At 43.2% G+C, this 19,177-nt stretch overlaps 1 protein-coding gene and 1 long non-coding RNA gene across 5 annotated transcripts in view; one reads left to right on the forward strand and one right to left on the reverse strand.

Annotated features, from left to right (window-relative positions):
- Positions 1-2,996: 2,996 nt before the first annotated feature.
- Positions 2,997-19,177, reverse strand: part of Nadsyn1 (NAD synthetase 1) — a 57,076-nt gene continuing 40,895 nt past the window's right edge. Inside the window, exons 21-22 of one of the 4 annotated variants that reach the window (XR_782471.1) lie at positions 3,544-3,682; positions 2,997-3,103 (exon numbers count right to left, since the gene is read on the reverse strand). Coding sequence is in view for 3 of the 4 variants with exons in the window: in XM_033756798.1 (XP_033612689.1) it covers positions 18,448-18,786 (339 nt within the window). In the remaining variant the exon portion in view is untranslated. The other 3 variants (XM_010635694.3, XM_033756798.1, XM_033756797.1) reach the window with 3 other exon arrangements.
- Positions 5,079-16,123, forward strand: LOC117283536. The gene is made up of 4 exons (XR_004514581.1): positions 5,079-5,155; positions 14,655-14,733; positions 14,992-15,142; positions 16,037-16,123. It is a non-coding gene; the product is annotated as an uncharacterized LOC117283536 (long non-coding RNA).

Here is a 19,177-nt window from a genome sequence, read left to right on the forward strand (position 1 = left end):
GTCTCACCCCAGGTTTGGTTATTGTCCACATCAGCCTATCATCCACTGTAGATCTTGAAAACTCTTCTTCTGCTAACATTGCTGCTTTGCTCAAAAGGAACTTCCTCGGAAAAAAAAAATCAGGCCACAACACACAGACTTATATTTGGTCCTAGCTCTCCTGACATTAAATTTATCTTCCAGGCCCTCCTCTGTATGAAGTAGTCCTCCCCTCCAGGGGGCCTCCACTCCTCTGTTGTTTTGGGGCCTCTCAAGGTATTGGGACATCTGTTGTACTCTGACTATAAACTCACCTTAGTCTTACACCCTCCCCACAAACATTTTTTTTTTTTTTTTTTTTGGTACCAGGGATCAAACTCAGGTCCTTGTGCTTGTGAGGCAGGCACTGGAACCACTGAGCTAAATCCCCAGTCCTACCAACATTTTAATGTACAGGTTGTTGCCAATACTGGCTCACTTGCTGGCCCAGACTAGAAACCTCCAAGCTGATCAAATGGAGTCCCACTTCTGTAAGGCATGTGAACTCCCTTACCTAAGAGATTTCTTCTGGGAAACCATGGCAGCCTCAACCCCTTCAACCTGTCTACTCTTATCCAATTCAAAAGCTCACAAGAGTGGTTACTAATTGATACAAACAGGTTCCTCTTACACCAGGAAACAAAACCCAATAGACTCACACAGGACAAACACACCATGGGAACAACTCTAGTCTTCTCACTGAGTGCATGTGAAGGAGATAAATGAGTTAACATACATTGCTATAGTGTCCACTGTCCTCTTTGGAATTTTATGGTTCTGTGGGACTTCTGACTGTCTCTGCCTCCCTACTAACTGGACATGAACCTGCACCCTTGTTTATGCCCCAAGATAGACAATGCCCCTGGAGACCCTGACTTTTCAATCTTGGTCCAGGTTCACACCTGACAATACCAAACTCCCTTCCTGATACCACTGATAACAGGCTTAGAAATAATTTCAGAGATTGGGGCTGGAGTAACAGGCATAACCACTGCAGCCCTCGCCTACCAGTTAACTCTCTCAAGAGTTAATCAATAGCTTAGAAGAAATCTCTAATTCTATAGTAGGTCTACAAAACAGACTCTTTAGCTGCAGTCACTCTTCAAAACCTCTGCTCCTTAGACTTACTAATGGTAGAAAAAGGGGGTATCTTGGGGAAGGGTGCTGTTTCTTTGTTAACAGATCAGGGGTCATCAGGCTGCAGAAAGTCTCTGAGACACAGCTGCCAAGCTCTGAAAGCAATCTCAGATCAGCAGGTTTTAGTTTCTCCTTGGATTACTGGACAAAAGTTATGGTTTGCCCCTCTGCTTAGAACCTTGTTCCCCATTTTCCCGTTGTTGATGTTTCACCCTTGTCTGTTCAAGTGCCTCACAGAGTTCTTCCAACACCTCACAGAGTTCAGGCTCCCACGAGACAGTCAGTGTGTCAATTACTGGTGAAAGTTCACCTAAGTTATAACCCTGTAGCTACTAGTGACACCCTGAGGCTACTCCTATATAAGGGTATCAAAGGGGGAAAATGATGAGAAAAGACTGCACAACAGGGCAGCACCCCCCATATTTTTGCCCTAAAATGTTCTGTTCAAGCAATGTAACTGTTTGTGATACATAATGTTTCTACCTAAGATTTCAATAATGTTCTGTTAACTCCACTGATCTGCCTCAATGAGCATGCTCGCCTGGTAGGTGGGCCCACCCTAGTATCCCATAGATTCTTATATGAGGTTTCTGCCATTTCTGTTCAGAGCTCAGATTTCAGAGTACAAACTCCTCGGAGCCCAATGACATAATAAAGTTTCCCTCCATCTCTCTAAGTGTCATTCAACTTGTTCACCTCCAGAGATGTTCAGGTAGCCATAACACTCATCTGTAACACTTGGCTGTAATGCTGAGCCGTCATACTTAGCTGTAACACTCCCACTTCACTCTTGCTCTAAAATCCTTAAAGAACTTAAGTACTCCCATACAAGTTATAGAGAAATACACTCAATTCCAGCTCCCAGAAATGGGGTGAGTAAACTGGCATGATTTATCTGAGGTTTTACTGAAAACAGCATGTGGAACCCCAGATTCACTGTGGCCTTGTAAATGGCAGTGACACATTCAGATTGGCCAAGGCCTCTGCATGTCACAGGTTGGAGAAAAAATGGTCTTGAGAAAGAGGTGTAGGAAGAACCCAGAACTCAGAGCTAATGCCTGCTATCTTTTCTCCTCGAGGGTGTGTACTTCCTGACTCAGAGGTACACTGTCCTCTGCACAGCCAGGCAACATCTTCTGCGTGAGATCTTGAATGTTATTAACTGGGAGAGGGAGATATGAGGGATAGAAGGAGAGGCCAGAGTCATGGTGACCTGGAAAGACTAGAGCTTCTGAGAGTGGGTAGTTAGATACACTAGCGCCTCAAATCTGAGACAACCAGGGATTTAGGAAGTAGTGTAGCCCTGCTATAATGAATGTGCTAGCTCAGCAGTGTCTCCCTGTGTGTCACAACAGTTCACAGAGAGCCCAGACATGACCAGTCTTTTGAGCACTGGACTGCAGATAGGGCTGGCAACCCAGCAAGCCAGGTTGAGCAGTCACCCCAATGACCATGACATATCCCTGAATGGCTGGACCTGGGTCCCCTGCCTTGTGGTCATGTGATCCTCAGGGCTTGGCTGCAGGACCATATAGGCCCCGCAAGTTGGGTATCCCCATTTTATCACAATGACCCCATTGTTAGAGATGGGGAAGGATACTCTGAGCAGATTTCAGGAATTTCAACAGTGATATTTTCAAATAAAATCTCTTTGATCCCACATCTGTCTTCAGTCTCATTTTTTCACACATTTCTCTTAAAGTCACCAGACACTAACAAAGACAGAAAACTTAAGAATTTATGGGAGTTCCTGGTATTGTGGCACATGCCTGTTACATAGACCAAGGCAGGAGATCACAAGTTCAAGGCTAGCTAGCATGAGCAATTTAGCAAGACCCTACCTTGGTGGTAGAGGGCGATAAAAATTAAAAAGGATGGTGATGAAACTCAGTGGAGAGTTCTTGGTGCTTGCCTAGTATGTGTGAGTTCCTTGGGTCAATCCTCTGTTCTGGGAGGAAAAAAAAAATAGAGAAGTCAGAAAATCTCTAAATTAGTACCAAAAAAAGAAAACAACAAAATGAACAGTGATCATTGCAGATGACCCAATCAATCCTCTTCATACCAACACGAACAGGAGCAAGGCCTCAAGCTCCTCACTGGAGCTTCTACTCAAAATGTTGGGGACTTCGCCTTCTTCCAGAATGTTCCCCCATTTGTTCCTTTTCTTGGGAACTATACAAGATCTCGCCATCCCATTGACAGTTGAAGATCCCTAGACTCAGTGGTATTTCTTGGCTTCTCTCCCCTCTGTCTCTTCTGCCTGATCTCTCTTTTTTAAAAAAAATTGTATTGGTATATATTAGGTATTCAGTATAATGATATTCGTCATTGGAAATTTGTACCTTTACATAATGTATCTTGATTCTTTGCCTGTTCTCTTGTACTCACCTACTGGCATCACACTGAGCAGGCACCCTCTGCCAGGTGCCATGCAGGAAAGCTGACTTGGGTTTCAGAGAGCAACAGATGGTCAGGTGAGCTGGCAGAAGTTCTGTCCCATAGTGTCTTTTTCATCTCAGATTGTCACCTGTTAGGAATACTGAAGTTAGTATATTGGATATAAAACAGCACTATAAGAAATTAAAAATAAACAAACCCTAGAGTCTTCCCCAGATACAAGGATCTGTCTCCCACTGACAGGAAGTAAATCTCAAGGGTGCCATCTCTTAAAACCCCATCTGTCACACTCTGGAGCAGGGCCCCCATCACACAGCCCTGCAGCACATATCTATGCAACCCAGGATGTGGAGATCTGGCCCCTCTTGTTCCAATGCAAGACACTCTGACAGTCACTCAGCTTTGGAATGCACAGAACTGTGGCCTTCATCAAGGCTACAAGATAACCAAGCCCATCTGTCACCCAGACCTGCCCCACCCCGCTCCCTCTCCCCACTTCTCCTTTCCCAGGGGCCTCCAAAGAGCCCTCCCTCTACCTCTTACATACTGTTCCCCATCACAGAGCCTGCTTCCCCAGTTTCTTAGTCTGTGTGCTGTTGTAACACAACACTTGAGACTGGGTAATTTATATAGAACAGAGCTTTATTTCTTACACTTTTGAAGGATGGGAAGTCCAAATTCAAGGGGCATATCTGGCTGGGGCCTTCATACTGCATCATGCATGGTTGAAGGTGGAAGGGCAAAAGAACACACGCTTCAATACATCCTTTCATGAGGAAACTACTCCTATGGTAACCTGCTCCTCAGATAACATTAATCCATTCACAAGGTCTCTGACCTCATGACCTAATCATGTGTTACAGGCCCCACCTCCCAACACTATTGCATTGAGGCAGTGAGGATAAGGAAGTCTCCAGTAAGAGCACTTTAAGGAACAGATTCAATAGGAGCACTCAGAAAAACCATGTGCCACCACTGGTACCAGGGGTGAGAAAGAGCAAGTGCCATAGTGGGGTCTTGGAAAGGATCCCCATTGTTTGGCCAATGCAGAGCCACACCCAGTTCCTGGCCAGGTTACACGGGCTTGCTAAGCATCCTGGTGGCAGTAGACCAGGTCCTGGATGGAGAAGACACAGGAGGGAGAGGACCAGGGCAGGACTCTGGAGGAAAGGGACACGATAGCTGGTGAAAAGCACCAGGCATTTGAGAAATAGGAGAAGTTGTGCAGTGGGGTGGGGAGGGCCATACAAAATGCTGCATTATGATCTGACAACTTAAATTGAGGTCTGAGAACCCAGGTCAGAGGCCCTCACTCCTCAGCCAGAAGGCAGAGAAGCTGGAGTTAAGACCCAGGTCCAAGAGCAGCCGTTGTCCATACAGTTAAGCCACCTATGCCAGAATCAGGCCCCTGATTGGGATGGAAGTGGACCTTAACATGGATGAGGACCTCTGGGTTAATGGACACCAAAATCTTGAGTCACTGCATAACTCAGTCAGGGACCTTTGGACCTCATAATGGAAGAGCTGAAAGATGGAGAAGCCCAGGGAGATTCATGGACTGGATATGGAAGGATCTCCAGCCTGGAGTGGAACCCAACACTAGGTGAATTGTTTATCATCATTGTGGGCGAATCTTCCCAGGGTGTAGGATTTAACACCTGTGTCAGTCACCTTTGTCTTACTATAACAAATACCTGAGATAATAAAAAAGAGGAAAGGTTTGTCTTGGCTCAGTTTTGGAAGTTTCTGCTCATAACTGATAGGCCCCATTGTTTGGCCCTGTAGCAGGAGAGCATAGCAGAGAAGGCCATTTACCTCATAGTCTGGTATGGAAGAGAGAGAAGAGGAAAGGGCTGGACTCCAATGTCCCCTTCAAGGGGACTCCCGCAATGACCTAATTTCCTTCCACTAGGCCCCATCTCCAAAGTGTCCCACTGCCTCCCAATAATGTCGTGGGCTGGAGACCAACCCACATGGGTTGTTAAGGTTTGTGTCTAGGTGTCCCCCTAAAGCCTCATGCAGTCATGGGGTAGTGTTTTTCAGAGGTGGCTAGATCTAGAGTGTGTGATGCTGAGATCAAGGGTGTGTGATTACTAAATGGGTCCAATGATTGGCATAGTTTTGGACAGGATTAAGGGTGTGAGTGCTACACCCACACTATGGGAGGTAGCCTGCATAAAATATAAGGGATAGAAAGAGGACTAATGTGCTTTCACCGGCTTGCTGTGAACTATTTTTCCTCTGCAATGCCACCCTGTCTTGGAGCCAGCCAATTCTGGACTGAAACCTCTACAAATTGTGGGCCAAGTAAACCTTTCCTTCTTTAACTTTGGGAGTCACATATTTTGTTTCAGTGAGAAAAGTAATGAAGATATGGATCTGTGGGGGACCCTTGTCCCAGCCACTGTGCCATCCAAGCAGGATCCCTGGGAATAGTACAATAGGCTGTTCTCAGTGCTCCTAGAAGTGTGGGAAAGTCATGGCTCACCAAGAAGGATGATGGTGGATAGACAAAAGCCTTGGGGATGTGGCTCTGGAGAGTATGCACTTGAGGAAACCAGTAAAACCTGTTGCCTAGTTTCTAATTTTCCTGTAAAATTTCCTGGGCCTAACTGAACTCCAGATGTGAACTACTGATTTTGATTTATTTAATGATTATAAATCTAACATGTATTTCTTTTGTGTATGCATTTGGTATGTATTTTCATTTTACCTGGCACTGATTTTTCCTCTTAAATTCTTTTGATACATTTTAGGTATGCAATACATTTGCATTCATCATTGAGACTTGTACCTTTACACAATATATCTTGGTTCTTATTTTTTCCCCATTCCCCTGCCCTCCCTTCAATCCTTCCATCCCTCCCGATTTGCAAAAGCTTTGTTTCCGTTTTTTTATCTCATATTTTTTCTTTCCCTTCTTTCCTTTCCCCTACCCCTCCCATTTCCCCTACCCCTTTGAAATTTTTCTATTTCACATTACCAGTTATTCATTTTAATCCTTATTTACACTCTCATTTTTCATACCAGAGAAACTATTCCATATTTACACGTGTGTCCTACTTATTTCACTTAAGAGTATGTTCTCAATGTGCATCCATCTAGTTATAAATGTCTCTAATTCCTCATTCTTTTTTTTTTTGTACTGGAGATTGTAATTCCTCATTCTCTATGGCTGAGTAGTACTCTACTTTATATATTTTTGAAAATCCACATCTTCTTTATCCAGTCTCCAGTTGATGGGCATTTGGGCTGTTTCCAAGCTTTAGCTACTTCACTCTGTGCTGCTATAAACATGGGTGCACATATATCACTGGTGTATGAGTCTTATAATTCTTGTGGGAAGATGTGGATCTTTGGGGGACCCTTGTCCCAGTGGAATAGCTGGGTAAAATGGGATCTCTAATCCTAGTTTTATTTTGGTGTGGTATCTCCATATTGATTTCCACAGTGGTTGCACCAGTCTGCACTCCCACCAGTGATGAAGGGTTCCTTTCTCCCCACAACACCACCAACATTTATTATTGGTTGACTACTTGATAGCAGCCATTCTTTCTGGGGTGAGATGGAAACTCAGTGTTTCATTTATTCATCTGCATCTCTCTACTGACCAATGATGTTGAATATTTTTTCATCTGTTTATTTGATGCTTTTACTTCTTTGTCTGAGAAATGTCTGTTCATTTCAGATGCCCATTTTTTGGGGGGAGGTAGAATTCTATTAAATTGTTGTTTTGTTTTGTTTTGTTTGGTAGCCGGGATTGAACTCGGGTCCTTGTGCTTGAGAGGCAGGCAGCAGAACCACTGAGCTAAGTCCCCAGCCCAGATGCTCATTTTTGAATTGGGTCTTTAAATTTGTGGGTGTCTGACTTTTTAAAGTTCTTTATATACTCTAGATAGTAGTCCTTTGTCTAAGGATCAGCTGATAAATTTTTTTTCCAAGTTGTAGATTGTCTCTTAGCTCTTTTCTCTTGAACTGCAGAAACTTTTTAAAAAGATGAGATCCCAGTTGATTCTTTGTGCTAATTCCTGTGCTACTGAGGTTTGGCTCATAAAGTTTTTCTTATGCTGATCTCTTCAAGAATTCTATCTAACTTATCTTCCAGTAAATTTAGTGTTTCTGTTTTAAAACCTAGATCTTTAATCCACTTTGATTTTAGTTTAGTGCATGGTGAAAGACATGGGGCTAGTTTTAATCGTTGACAAGCTGAAATCTGGTTTTTCCAACACCATTTATTAAAGAGGCTATCTTTCCTCCAGTGAGGATGGTTGGCTCCTTTGTCAAAGATAGGTGGCTGAGCATGTCTGCAGTTGCTTCTGCATATTCTAATCTATTCCACTAATCCTCAGGTATGTTTTTTTGCCAGTACCATGCTGTTTTTATCACAGTGGCTTCATAGTATAGTTTCAAGTTGGGGATTGTGATACCCGCTGTCATGTCTTTGTTACCTAGAATGGCTTTTGCTGTTCTAGGTCTTTTCTGGTTCCAAATGATGTTTTGGATTTTTTTTTCTAGTTCTGTGAAATATACTGTTGGGATTTCAATTAGGGTTGCATTGAATCTACATAGCAGTTTTGGAAGTATGGCCACTTTCACTATATTGGTTCTTACTACCCAGGAGCAAGGGATGTCTTTCCATTTCCTTACGTCCTCTTCAATCTATTTTTTCAGACTGCTCTAGTTTTCAGAGTAGAGGTATTTTATTACTTGTGTTAGATTGATCCGTAGGTATTTCATTTTTGGGGGATGCTATTGTGAAAGGAGTTGTTTCTCCAGTTCCTCTCTCAGTGAGTCTATTGTCCATGTACAGAAAGGCTATTAATTTTTTGTGTGTTGACCTTGTTCAGCTACTCTACTGAATCTGTCAATTAAGTCTAGAAATCTTTTGGCAGAGTTTTTTTTGGGTCTTCAAAGTAGAGTATCATCGTCAGCAAATAATGACAAGTCAGCTTTCATCCTTTCTTATCTTTATTCCTTTTATTTATTTCTCTTGTCTAATTGCTGTGGCTAATGTTTCCAGAACTATATTGAACAGGAGTAGTGATAGTGAACAACTTTTTCTTGTTCCTGATTTTAGTGTGAACGTTTTCAGTTTTTGACCATTTAGTATGATGTTGGCTGTTGGTTTTTCATAGCCTTAATCAGGTCAACATAAAGACCTTCTATTCCAATTTTCTGTAGGGTTTTTATCATGAATGGGTGCTCAATTTTGTCAATGCTTTTTCTGCATCTATTGAAATGATTATATTGTTTTTCCCTTGGCTGTTAATATAGTGTATTACATTTATTGATTTATGTATGTTGAACCATCCTTGCACCCCTAGGATAAATCCAACTTGTTCAGGTTGTATGATCTTCTTGATGGCCCTTTGTATTCGGGTTGCCAGCATCTTATTGATTTTTGCATCTATGTTCATTAGGGAGATTGGCCTGTAGTTCTCTTTTTGATTGGGTCTTTCCCTGGTTTTGTAATTAAAGTAACACTTGCTTCCAGGAATGGATTTGGAAGTATTGTTTCCCTTTCAATTTCATTGGAAAGTTTAAAGAGTAATGGCAACAGTTATTCTCTAAATGTCTTGTAGAATTCATTAGTGAAGCCACTAGGACCTGGGCTTTTCTTTGTTGGTAAATTTTTAATTACATTTTCAATTTCACTGATTGTAATTGGGGTGTTTAGAAGTTTTATATCTTCTTCAACTTTGGTAATTCATATGTATCTAGGAATCTGTCCATTTCTTCTGTGTTTTTTGTTTTATTAGAGTACAGCTTTTTGAAGTAGGTATTGATGATCCTCTGGATTTCTGCTGGATCTGTTATGACTTCTCCTTTTATGTTCCTAATAGCATGGACTTGAGCCTTTTCTTTCCTCTTTTTGATAAGGTCAGCTAAGGGTTTATCAATTTTATTTATTCTTTCAAAAAAACCAACTCCTTGATTCATTAAATTTTTGTATCATTCTCCTAGTCTCCATTGCATTGATTTCTGCTCTGATCTTTATAATTTCCTCCTTTGTATGAGCTTTGGGTTTGTCTTACATTTCTTTTTGTAGGAGCTTGAGGTTCAGCATTAGGTTGTTTATTTGAGCTCTCTCTGTTTTCTGGTATGGGCATTCACTACTATGTATTTCCCTCGTAGAACTGCATTCATTGTGTCCCACAGATTCCTGTATGTTTTATTGGCATTATCATTTAATTGTAGAAACTGTCTAATTTCTTCTTTAATTTCCTCTGTGACCCATTTGTTGTTCATGAGTGTTATTCAATTTCCATGTGTTTGTGGGGTTCTTGCAATTTCTTATGCTACTGATCTCCAATTTTATTGCACTATGGCCTGATAATATACAGGGGATAACTTCAATTCCTTTGCATTTACTTAAGTATATCCTATGAGCTAGCATGTGGTCTATTTTGGAGAATGACCTGTGTGCAGCTGAAAAGAATGTATATTCTGATTTTGTGGGGTGGATCACTCTGTAGACATCTATTACACCCATTTATTCAAAGGCTTGGTTCAGTTCTGTTATTTCATTGCTGATTTTTTGTCTAGATTATCTGTCTATTTGTGACAGTGGAGTATTGAGGTCCTCCACTAAAACTGTATTAGTGCTTATTTGGTTTTTCATGTCCATTAATATTTGCTTTGTATAGTTGGGAGCACTAGTATTTGGTGCATATATATTTATGGTTGTCATCTCTTCTTGGATTGTTCCCTTTACAAGGGTGTGGCAACCTTCTTTGTCCCTCATAGTTTTGGCTTGAAATTTTCCTTGCAAATAAGACAGCTAGCCCTGCTTTTTTCTGGGTTCCTGTCACATGGAAAACTGTCAGTCTATGAATTTCTTTTTGAACTAGTTGTGTCTCTTGTATACAGCAGACTGTTGGATTTTTGCTTCTTAATCCATTCTGCCAGTCTATTTCTCTTGATTGGTGAATTGAGGCCATTAACATTGATGGTTATAACTGATATGTATTTACATATCCTCATCATGTTATTTTCCTGTTGTTTGTTCTTTTATTGTTTATTTTTCCCCTCTCCCTTTAATTTCTTCCCTTGCCTGTTGGATTTGCTCTGTTGGACCTCATGGAATTGGGACCTTCATTGTCATTTTCTAGGATGTTATTTAGTATTGTTTGTAGTGCTGGTTTGGTATTCATGAAGTGTCTCAGGTGTTTTGTTCTTGTTTTTGTTTTCTGTCATGGAACTATCTTATTTCCTCATCAAATTTGAAAGATAGTTTTGCAGGATACATCAGTCTAGGTTGGAGGTTATTTTCTTTTAGGGCTTGAAAGACCTCACTCCAGGCTCTCCTTGACTTGAGGGTTTGTGTTGAAAAGTCTGCTGTGATTCTGATGGGCTTTCCTTTGTATGTGATTTGTTTCTTTTCTCTGATTCTAATATTTTGTTCTTCTGCTGGGTTTCTGGGATCTTAATTATTGTATGTCTAGGTACAGATTTTTTTTTATCATGGCTAGTTGGAGTCCTATATGCCTCACTTATGTGTATGTCAAATTCTTTCACTCTGTTTGGGGAGTTTTCTGTTATTAATTCTGTGAACAGCTTTTATATGTCATTTGTACTTTCTCCTGCTTTGTCATGGACTCCTATCAGCCTTATATTTTTCTTCTTTGCATCATCTAGGAACTGTTGGGTCGATTTCTTATGGTTCCTTACTAATTTTAAATGGTCACTGACCACCATCCTGTCTTCTATACCTGATATTCTGTTTTCAGATTGGCTCATTGTGCTGTGAATACTTTTAAGAGAGTTTTTAATCTCCTGGATCTCTGTTTGAATCTGTTTCATGGATTCCATTTCTTTCCTATGCTGGGGATTCATAGCTTCTATCATGGTCATCTATTTTTTTAATCTGTTTCTGTTCTAGAGTCTCTAATTATATCTTTCATTCTGCTTACCATCTTTGTAGTTATCTGGGAAATTATTTCTGTATTGAATTTTTCTAGAGCTTTGTTCATCTGTTTTGTTACTTCCTGTGTCCAGGTGGTTATCAGGTGTCCAGGGTGTCCAGGTGGTTATCAGATTTTCCTTCAGAATTTGCCTTTGGTGAGCTGGAGGTCTGGGTTTGCACCTTGCTTAAGTGTCTTTCCATGTTTGTTGTTGATGGTGTTTTTGGTTCAATTCCTGGGTTGATACTTCAGTATTGCTTATTGTAAGTATCTTTGTTGCTTTTATTTAGAGCCCTTATAGAATGATTTCTTCTTAGAGGTGTCTTCCAGATATAGCTGGTCTTTAGGTTTTGAGTCTCTAATGATGCTTAGGCAATCTCATTTTCAGTATACTAGGAAGGACAACTGATTAGATCAATCACAACATCTTAGCCCTGTAATACTATCAGCAACAACAACAGCAACAAGCACTGCTTAGAAAGCAACAACTTGTAGTAGTTATTAATCTATCACCTTTAACTGTGTGAATTAAATAAAAATTGAGCATCAGCCCAAAATATGTTTATAGTGAATAAACTGTTCAAAATAGAAACTTTACCCTTTAGGATAGGGACTGAGAAGGGTTTGGGGAGAGAGGGTTAAGATAGGTAGAAGGATGGGGAAAAGGTAGAAGTGAGGCCAGAGGACACAGGAATATCATGCAAACTCTAGGAAACCATTGAAGACAAGAGGAAAAGACAGAATGAAAGAACACAAGAACAGAACAACCTAACAGCAATAGGGAAGCTAGAAACTGCATTTACTCTCCTTTAAAACTAATGACAATTGAGAGAAAGAAAAAAAAGAGAAGAAAAAGAAAGAAAAAAGAAATCTGAATTAGGACAGGAACAGGAACAAAAAGGGAGAGAGATGAAGAAAAGGTGGTAGAGAGCTAGAGAGTGAGAAAGAGAAAGAAAAGAAAAAAGAAAAAGAAAGTAAAAAATACTAAGAAAGAGAAAGAAAAAATAAATTTGAAAAGAGAAGAAAAATAGAAATTAAAAATAAGAGAAAAAATAACTTTGAAAATAAAAAATAAAAATGAAGGGCCTCCTTCAGGGAATGTCTCTGCTGTCCTGCTGTCACAATAGATAATGTGGGCAGCAGATCTAAGTCAATTAGTCTCGACCCAAGTCAATTAGTCTCATCAAGCCAGCAACAGACCCCTAAGATTAGGGCTGATTTCTGGCTGCAAAATCCAAGTTGAGCTCCTTGATCTCCTGCAGGGTTGAACTCTGCAAGGCTGTACTGCACGTTCCAGCTGCCTTTCCCCTGAAGATAGTGCAGGTTCTGATGGGAAGTGGTGATTCCTCGAACTTACCAACTATAGCAGTCTGGTGTGCCTTTATTGTAGAGATTTTCTTCACTTTTCCAGTGGGCTTCACTTTTCACGGTGGAGCCTCAGAGAGGTTCACTTTCTGTTGTTCACTCCAGCAGCCAGAGGCAGCAGGTGGCAGGTGGGGGGCAGAGAGGCAGTGCTACCAGCATCCAGAGCAGCTCAGCTCCTCAGCTCCTCCTCGAAGGCCCAGAGGTGGTATTACCAGTGGCCCACACAGCTCAGCTCCTCCACCTGGCACTGTTTTATACTGCAGACCTCCCAACACCACCAGAGCCAGCTTTTACAGCAAAGAAGAAACACTTCAAGGAATTTTATTTCTGCCTTGTTGATGGCAGAAAAGACAAGACTTTGGGCCCAGCCCTTGCTGTGTTTCTGTAGCCAGTTTTGGGCAGAATCCATGTACTTCTCTGCCTTTAATTTCTGCCTCCTGACCTACTGCTCCCTGCCTTGATCTTTCCTAAAGTATAAATGCCAGCTATGAGATTTGTAACAACTGTCTGCATCTTTACACTCACTAAGCACTCTGGTATGGGCTTGGGGGCAGGTATCATCTCTCCCCAGATTCTTATGTTGGAGACTGAATCTCAGTACCTTCACATGTGACTTTATTTGGAGATGAGACCTTACAGAATTAAAATGAGGTCATTAGGCTGAGCCCTAGGAGGAGATCAGGACATAGATACACACAAAGGACAATCACATGAGGACACAGGGAGGAGTTGCCATCTGCAAGCCAAGGAGAGAGGGCTCAGGAGAAACCAGCCCTATAAGATCTTGACCTTGGGCTTCTAGCCTCCAGGACACGGGACAATGATTGACTGCAGTTAAAACTGCCTGGCTGCAGTGCTTGCTACAGTAGCCCAGCAAACTTGAGTGCCCCTCAAATGAAATGGGGCCAAAATGGAACTCAATGTGCTCCCTCAAAATGTGTTGTCTGCCTTTGCTGCCTTGTTCTCTGTCCTCACCTTTCCCATTGCTCAGGTTCTAATGGTTGAAGGCATTGATGACATCCTCCTTTCCTTTCCCTTCCCGCAGGGAACGGCCTCAGAACACTTCCCTTTCACTCCTGTCCTGCCCTGTGCTGCTGCAGGCTCTGGGGGTGTCCTGGACTTCCCATCAGCGTCTCCACATTTCACCATAACCCTACAAGATGGTTCAATGGCTCTGAATCTGGAAATTTCTGCAATATGGAACCTGTTACAATCTAGAAGACTTGTCCTCCTCTCCTGCTTCCTTTGTACCCTGATCTCTGTCAAACTTGTTAGCAAGGAAAAAAAAAACTAAATAAATTCTATAGCTTCTCTTTCTCTTATTTGACTTTTAATAGTCACTAATTTTGGAGGCCACACATTGGCAATACATTGTTAGTCTCCTACTAGCTGTGCTGCTGATAACACCATAGATTGAAGCCATCTAATGGGTTAAAAACTGCTCTCTGGTGTCTTTTCACATAACCCACTTGGGGAAAGTTGCTTTTCTCTCTCTCTTTCACATCCTACAGGGAAAAGTAGCCTTTCATTATCTTACTGTTCTGCACGGAAAAGATGCCTTTATATCCAAATAATTAAGGGCAGAATTAACTAATCCTGAGAAAAGGAACATGACAAGGAGTCACAAGACTTTCTAATCTTTAAGTCTAATCTTTAGATTTACAGAAAAAATCTAAAGGTTGAGCACACATGTCCCTCATTCACAAGACCAGCTGTGGGGAAAGGCAAGAAACCACATGAAGGACAGAACGAAACAGTTCTAAGGAAGAAGAAAAATACACCTCAAAGAGGCTTTGGATTTGTTGGTGATGGCTTTCATCTTTGGTTTGCCAGGTCTCCAACAACTGGTGCTTGAGTCATTGGCCTTCTCAAGTGGTGAGCAACAGATGTGGATTTATGGTTTCAAAACCAGGTATATCCTGACTTTCCCTTGATTGCCTTGTGCCTTCCAAAAAGTACTTTGTCCTTATTATCCCCAGTCCCCAAAACAGCCTCCTTATGAACTTCCTGTTTGTGTCACTGACTCTTTGGTGCCCGCTCTTCCAGGAAACACTCTTTGATGCCACATGTCATTCCCTCCATGCTCCAGCCTCTTGGACATGTATTTTTCTTCTTCCATAGAATTATTTCATTCTATCCTTCACATGTGGTTTCTTGCCTTTCCCCACAGCTGGCCTTGTGAACGAGGGAGGTGTATGCTCAACCTCCATTCTCCATGGAGCCTCACATCAGCCTGCATCCTTCCCCATCACTCCAGAATCCAATACCAACCTCACATACACAGTTCAGGATGCTTGGGGCTATGTGTGCAGTCACTGGAGGTGAGCACTACTTTACCTCCCATATTCTCATGGAGGAGAATGAAATGTGAGGTCCAAGTGACAGCCTCAGAGGCTTTGTGGGGATTTTAGTATCCAAGGAAAATGGTGGTGGCCTTGTGCAGCAAAATGGTGGGTTTGCAAGCAGAAAACTTGAACCCATTTTGGCTCTGCCACTCACCAGCAGTAGAATTTTTGGAAGGTCACAGAAGGTCCCCTTACTACACCCCCATATTAACTGTGTGACCTAATCAACCACTCTTTAGTTCCTTGTCGTAAGTGGTAGCTTTTGTTTTCCACCTGGTGGAGCAGTTATGCATTTGAGAACACATACAAGTACTAGAGAGATGCTGGTTTTACTGTCATCCCATTACTCTTACAAGAAAGCCCAGCATAAATGCAATGCATCATGCCCACTCTTGAGGATTGTATCGTGTCTCTCCAAAAGATATGTTGAAGCCCTAACTGTCAGAGGTCCTGGCACTGGACCTGAGCACAGGGCAGCGGTCTGTCTTTTCAGTGTGCCTCTCACATGCATGCTAGCATCCCCAGGAGGCCCGCTGAGCATTTGAAGGGACTTCCATATTGCATCAAAGAGCAGAGGGAAACTGCGGTCAACAAGAGTAGAGACAAGCAGGAAAGCTGAGACCCACCCTCCAGTAGTATCCCTAGGGGAGAGGCCTGGCAAGGCCTTTATTCCAGCTTGAAGTAACTGAAAGGTCTTGAAGGATCATATTGTTTGTTGCAGAAAAGATGGTCCTGCATCCACACCCTCCCCAACGGCTGCACACAACCTATGGAGATTAGCATAGTTATCTGGCCTGACCATTGGATCAGGAGGGACACATTTGTGGCTAGAAGCCAAAAAAATCTGATCTGTATTTCCTCTTCCTGTAGGTTCTCCACTCACTAACACTCTGGTGCATTTATTTTGCACGGGAACAACTACGGCCATCTCCTGCATGTCAGGATGTGTACATCCCTTTTTCATGCACTCTAGGAACACAGACTGGGAATCAGTGTCTAGAAGTCAAATCCCTAAACAACTAGCCTGCCCTTCGAGCAGCTCCTGGTGCTATTGGTAACATGCTAATATCTCACTTATTTACAGAAGCTCTGGCATACAGGAGCACCCTGGCTCTCTCAGTCATAACTTTTAATCAGGCCAAGAATTCCCAAGAAAAGAATGTTCTGCACAAAAATGTGTAATACTGGGGCTGCATGAACCCCATTTTTTGTTTTCACAATAAAAGGTATCTAAGACCCTGGTGCAAGGACACCTACTAGCTTATTCAATGTGCTTAACATTACTCTCAAATATTTTGCCTTACGATGCTCTTTACTGCAAAATGTGGGTCCCTAGGTGGTGCCATTGCAGAATGATACAACCTCCCCCCCCCCCGTGAGTGAGTGTGTGTGTGTGTGTGTGTGTGTGTGTGTGTGTGTGTAGCACTGGTAGTGAACCCAGGCCCTTCACACTGAAGATACTTTTCTCTATTTTTTGTTTTGGGGCAGGGTCCAGGTTGCCCAGTCTAGACTTGAACTTGGGATCCTCCTTTCCAGAGTCCTGAGATAAAAGGTGTGTGCCACCACATGTGGGTTGCTTTTTATTTTGTTTTAGCCCTTTTATAACTGGCATTGAACAATTCATGAAGGTGGAGCCCTAGTGGCCTAAACTACTTTGGAATGACCCCACCTCCTAACATTGTTGAATTGGAGGTTAGGTTTCCATCATGTTGCTTTTTGGGGGGCACTGATCTGTCCCTTGGCTTTTCATTGACCCTAGAGAAGAAAGATTTCTCCATGGGAGAAACGGAAACCATTGGCCTCATCCTTTGCACATTTTTTCTGGCCCATTGCTGCAGCTTCTACTTGATTTCTGACCTCATGTGCTGCTACATCTCAAAGCCTCCCTCTCTTCCTGACTCTAGAATTCCTGTAAAGTTGATCTTTGATCAAGCTGACCATGAATAAACAACACAGAGCCAGATGAGCTCCAGCCATGCAAGCTTTCCTGTGCAGTGAGTCGGGGGCTCCCTGTGTGTGGTCCCCTCAAACTGCTTTTGCAATTGAGAGAAAGGTCCTGCCCAGAGTGGTTGGGTTCTCCAGTGCTGAGGGACACCTGTGTCTCCCAGCTCCTAGCACTACCCCAGGATGACTGTGAAAAAGTTTCCGAGACAGAGTGAGCTCTGGTATGACATGAGGGCACACTTCTCTCTGGAAGGTGTTAGGGGAAGTCTCTGATAGAGTCTGAGGGAAGACCCTTCAGGAGCTGTGTACTGCTAGAGAGGAACTGATGTTTTATCTTTTTGGGAACCACTTAACCCTGAAAGGTTACAACCCTGTAACTGTGTTTGTGATCTTTAAAATAGAAGGACACCGCCCACAATGGGGGCTGTACCCCATAACTGAGAGGGTGTAACCCCATAAAGGACACTACCCTATAACTGGGCAGATCATCCTTTAGCTGAGAGCAGGAGTGAGGGATTTGGGGCCCCGAGCTCAGTGCCTACCATGGGAGGTCCCATTCAAGGACCAGAGACTCCCATCTTATTCCAACACTTCTAGGGCATGGGAGGATGGACTCAGGCCCAGCTTTCCTCCAAGGCCTAAAACAGAACCACAGACCTCCTGCTGAGGCTTCCTCCATGGAGGACACTCAGCCACAAGGATCCAGGGCTCCTCTTGAGGCCTCCTGGGATGGAAGATACTCAGCCTTCAGGATCCAAGGCTCCTTCTAAGGCCTCCTGACATGGGGAACACTCAACCACGAGGACCTCAGGCCATTTTCCTATACAACAGGTATAAGAACAATTGCCTCGCAGACTTATAGCAAGGGGGGTCTGCAGGGACCATCTCTGGAATCTTCTGGAATGCAAGACAAGAAGGCAGGATGAGTAGGAGAGGAGGTTTTCCTGTTTGCCGCTCAGGACCACCTTGAATTGATGGGATTGAGGCACCTCCCACCCCTTGTGGGCTGTGGTGCAGTCAAAGGTTGCAGGGGGTAGAAAAGCAGGGCTCCCCCACAGGTTAAAGAACGTATTTGCTTTATTTTAGCCTCTCTTGAGGGAATTACAGTGAAAAGACCTCTCTCATTCCAAACATGAACGAAAACATGCACATGTGGCTCCTATGCTGACGTCACACTAAGGACCCCAGGGAAGGGAGGCCTCAGGCAGGTGTGACCCTCAGTCTGGGCCATCCAGGTCCTGCATCGCTTTCCTTTCAAGCTGTAGAACCTGGAGAGAGAAGCCCACGAAATCAGTCACCGCACAAACTCAACATCTGTGCTGCCGATGGACAGCGGCCTACAAACCAATGGCCTCACAGCTGGCACTGAGAATGCAGATTACCAAATGGCATCTTCTGAATCCACAGTGGAGGTGGGGAAGAGGACGTTTTTCCTCAGGGAAGAGGAGGTCACCGTGTATGGGATAATGACAGATATTTTTATCTTCACCTACCCATGCCTGGGCAAGAGCGAAGCCCTGAACTCCTGCTAAAGAAGCCACGGCTTGGCACAGCTCTTCCTTCCCACTCTTCCTGTCCTTGAGACTGGGCTGTCCCCTTCCTACAGGGAGGCTGGGAGGAAGGATGGGCCAGCAGGTGGACATGGGCTGCTGCAGCAAGCAAGGTGTGGGCTCCACCTGGGGACAGTGGAGATGCACACTTTCTTTCCCTGTCCCTGCCTGGCCCTCTGTTTTACACTGGCTTATACTGGAATCCTCTAGGTTGTTCAGCCAGGAAACTCCTTTCCACCAAATGAGAGGGACAGAGTCTCCTTGTTGTAATAAGAATCCCCAAGGACTTCAGCCCTGTGGGTCAGTCCTCAACCTCAGCATCTTGACATGAGGGTTGGGATCACTCGTTGCTGGGTGACGATGGGAATCGCATCCTGGACACTGCAAGATGTTCATAGCATCCCCCCACTCTACCCATTAGATGCCAGCAGCATTGACCCCACTCCAGTTGTGACAAGTAAAAGTACACTCAGGCATTGCCTGATGCCCCTGGGGGGCAAATCACTGTGTAGATGGC

Source organism: Fukomys damarensis, unplaced genomic scaffold, assembly GCF_012274545.1.
Source record: "Fukomys damarensis isolate Sample0158 unplaced genomic scaffold, DMR_v1.0_HiC HiC_scaffold_27, whole genome shotgun sequence".
Taxonomy (NCBI): domain Eukaryota; kingdom Metazoa; phylum Chordata; class Mammalia; order Rodentia; family Bathyergidae; genus Fukomys; species Fukomys damarensis.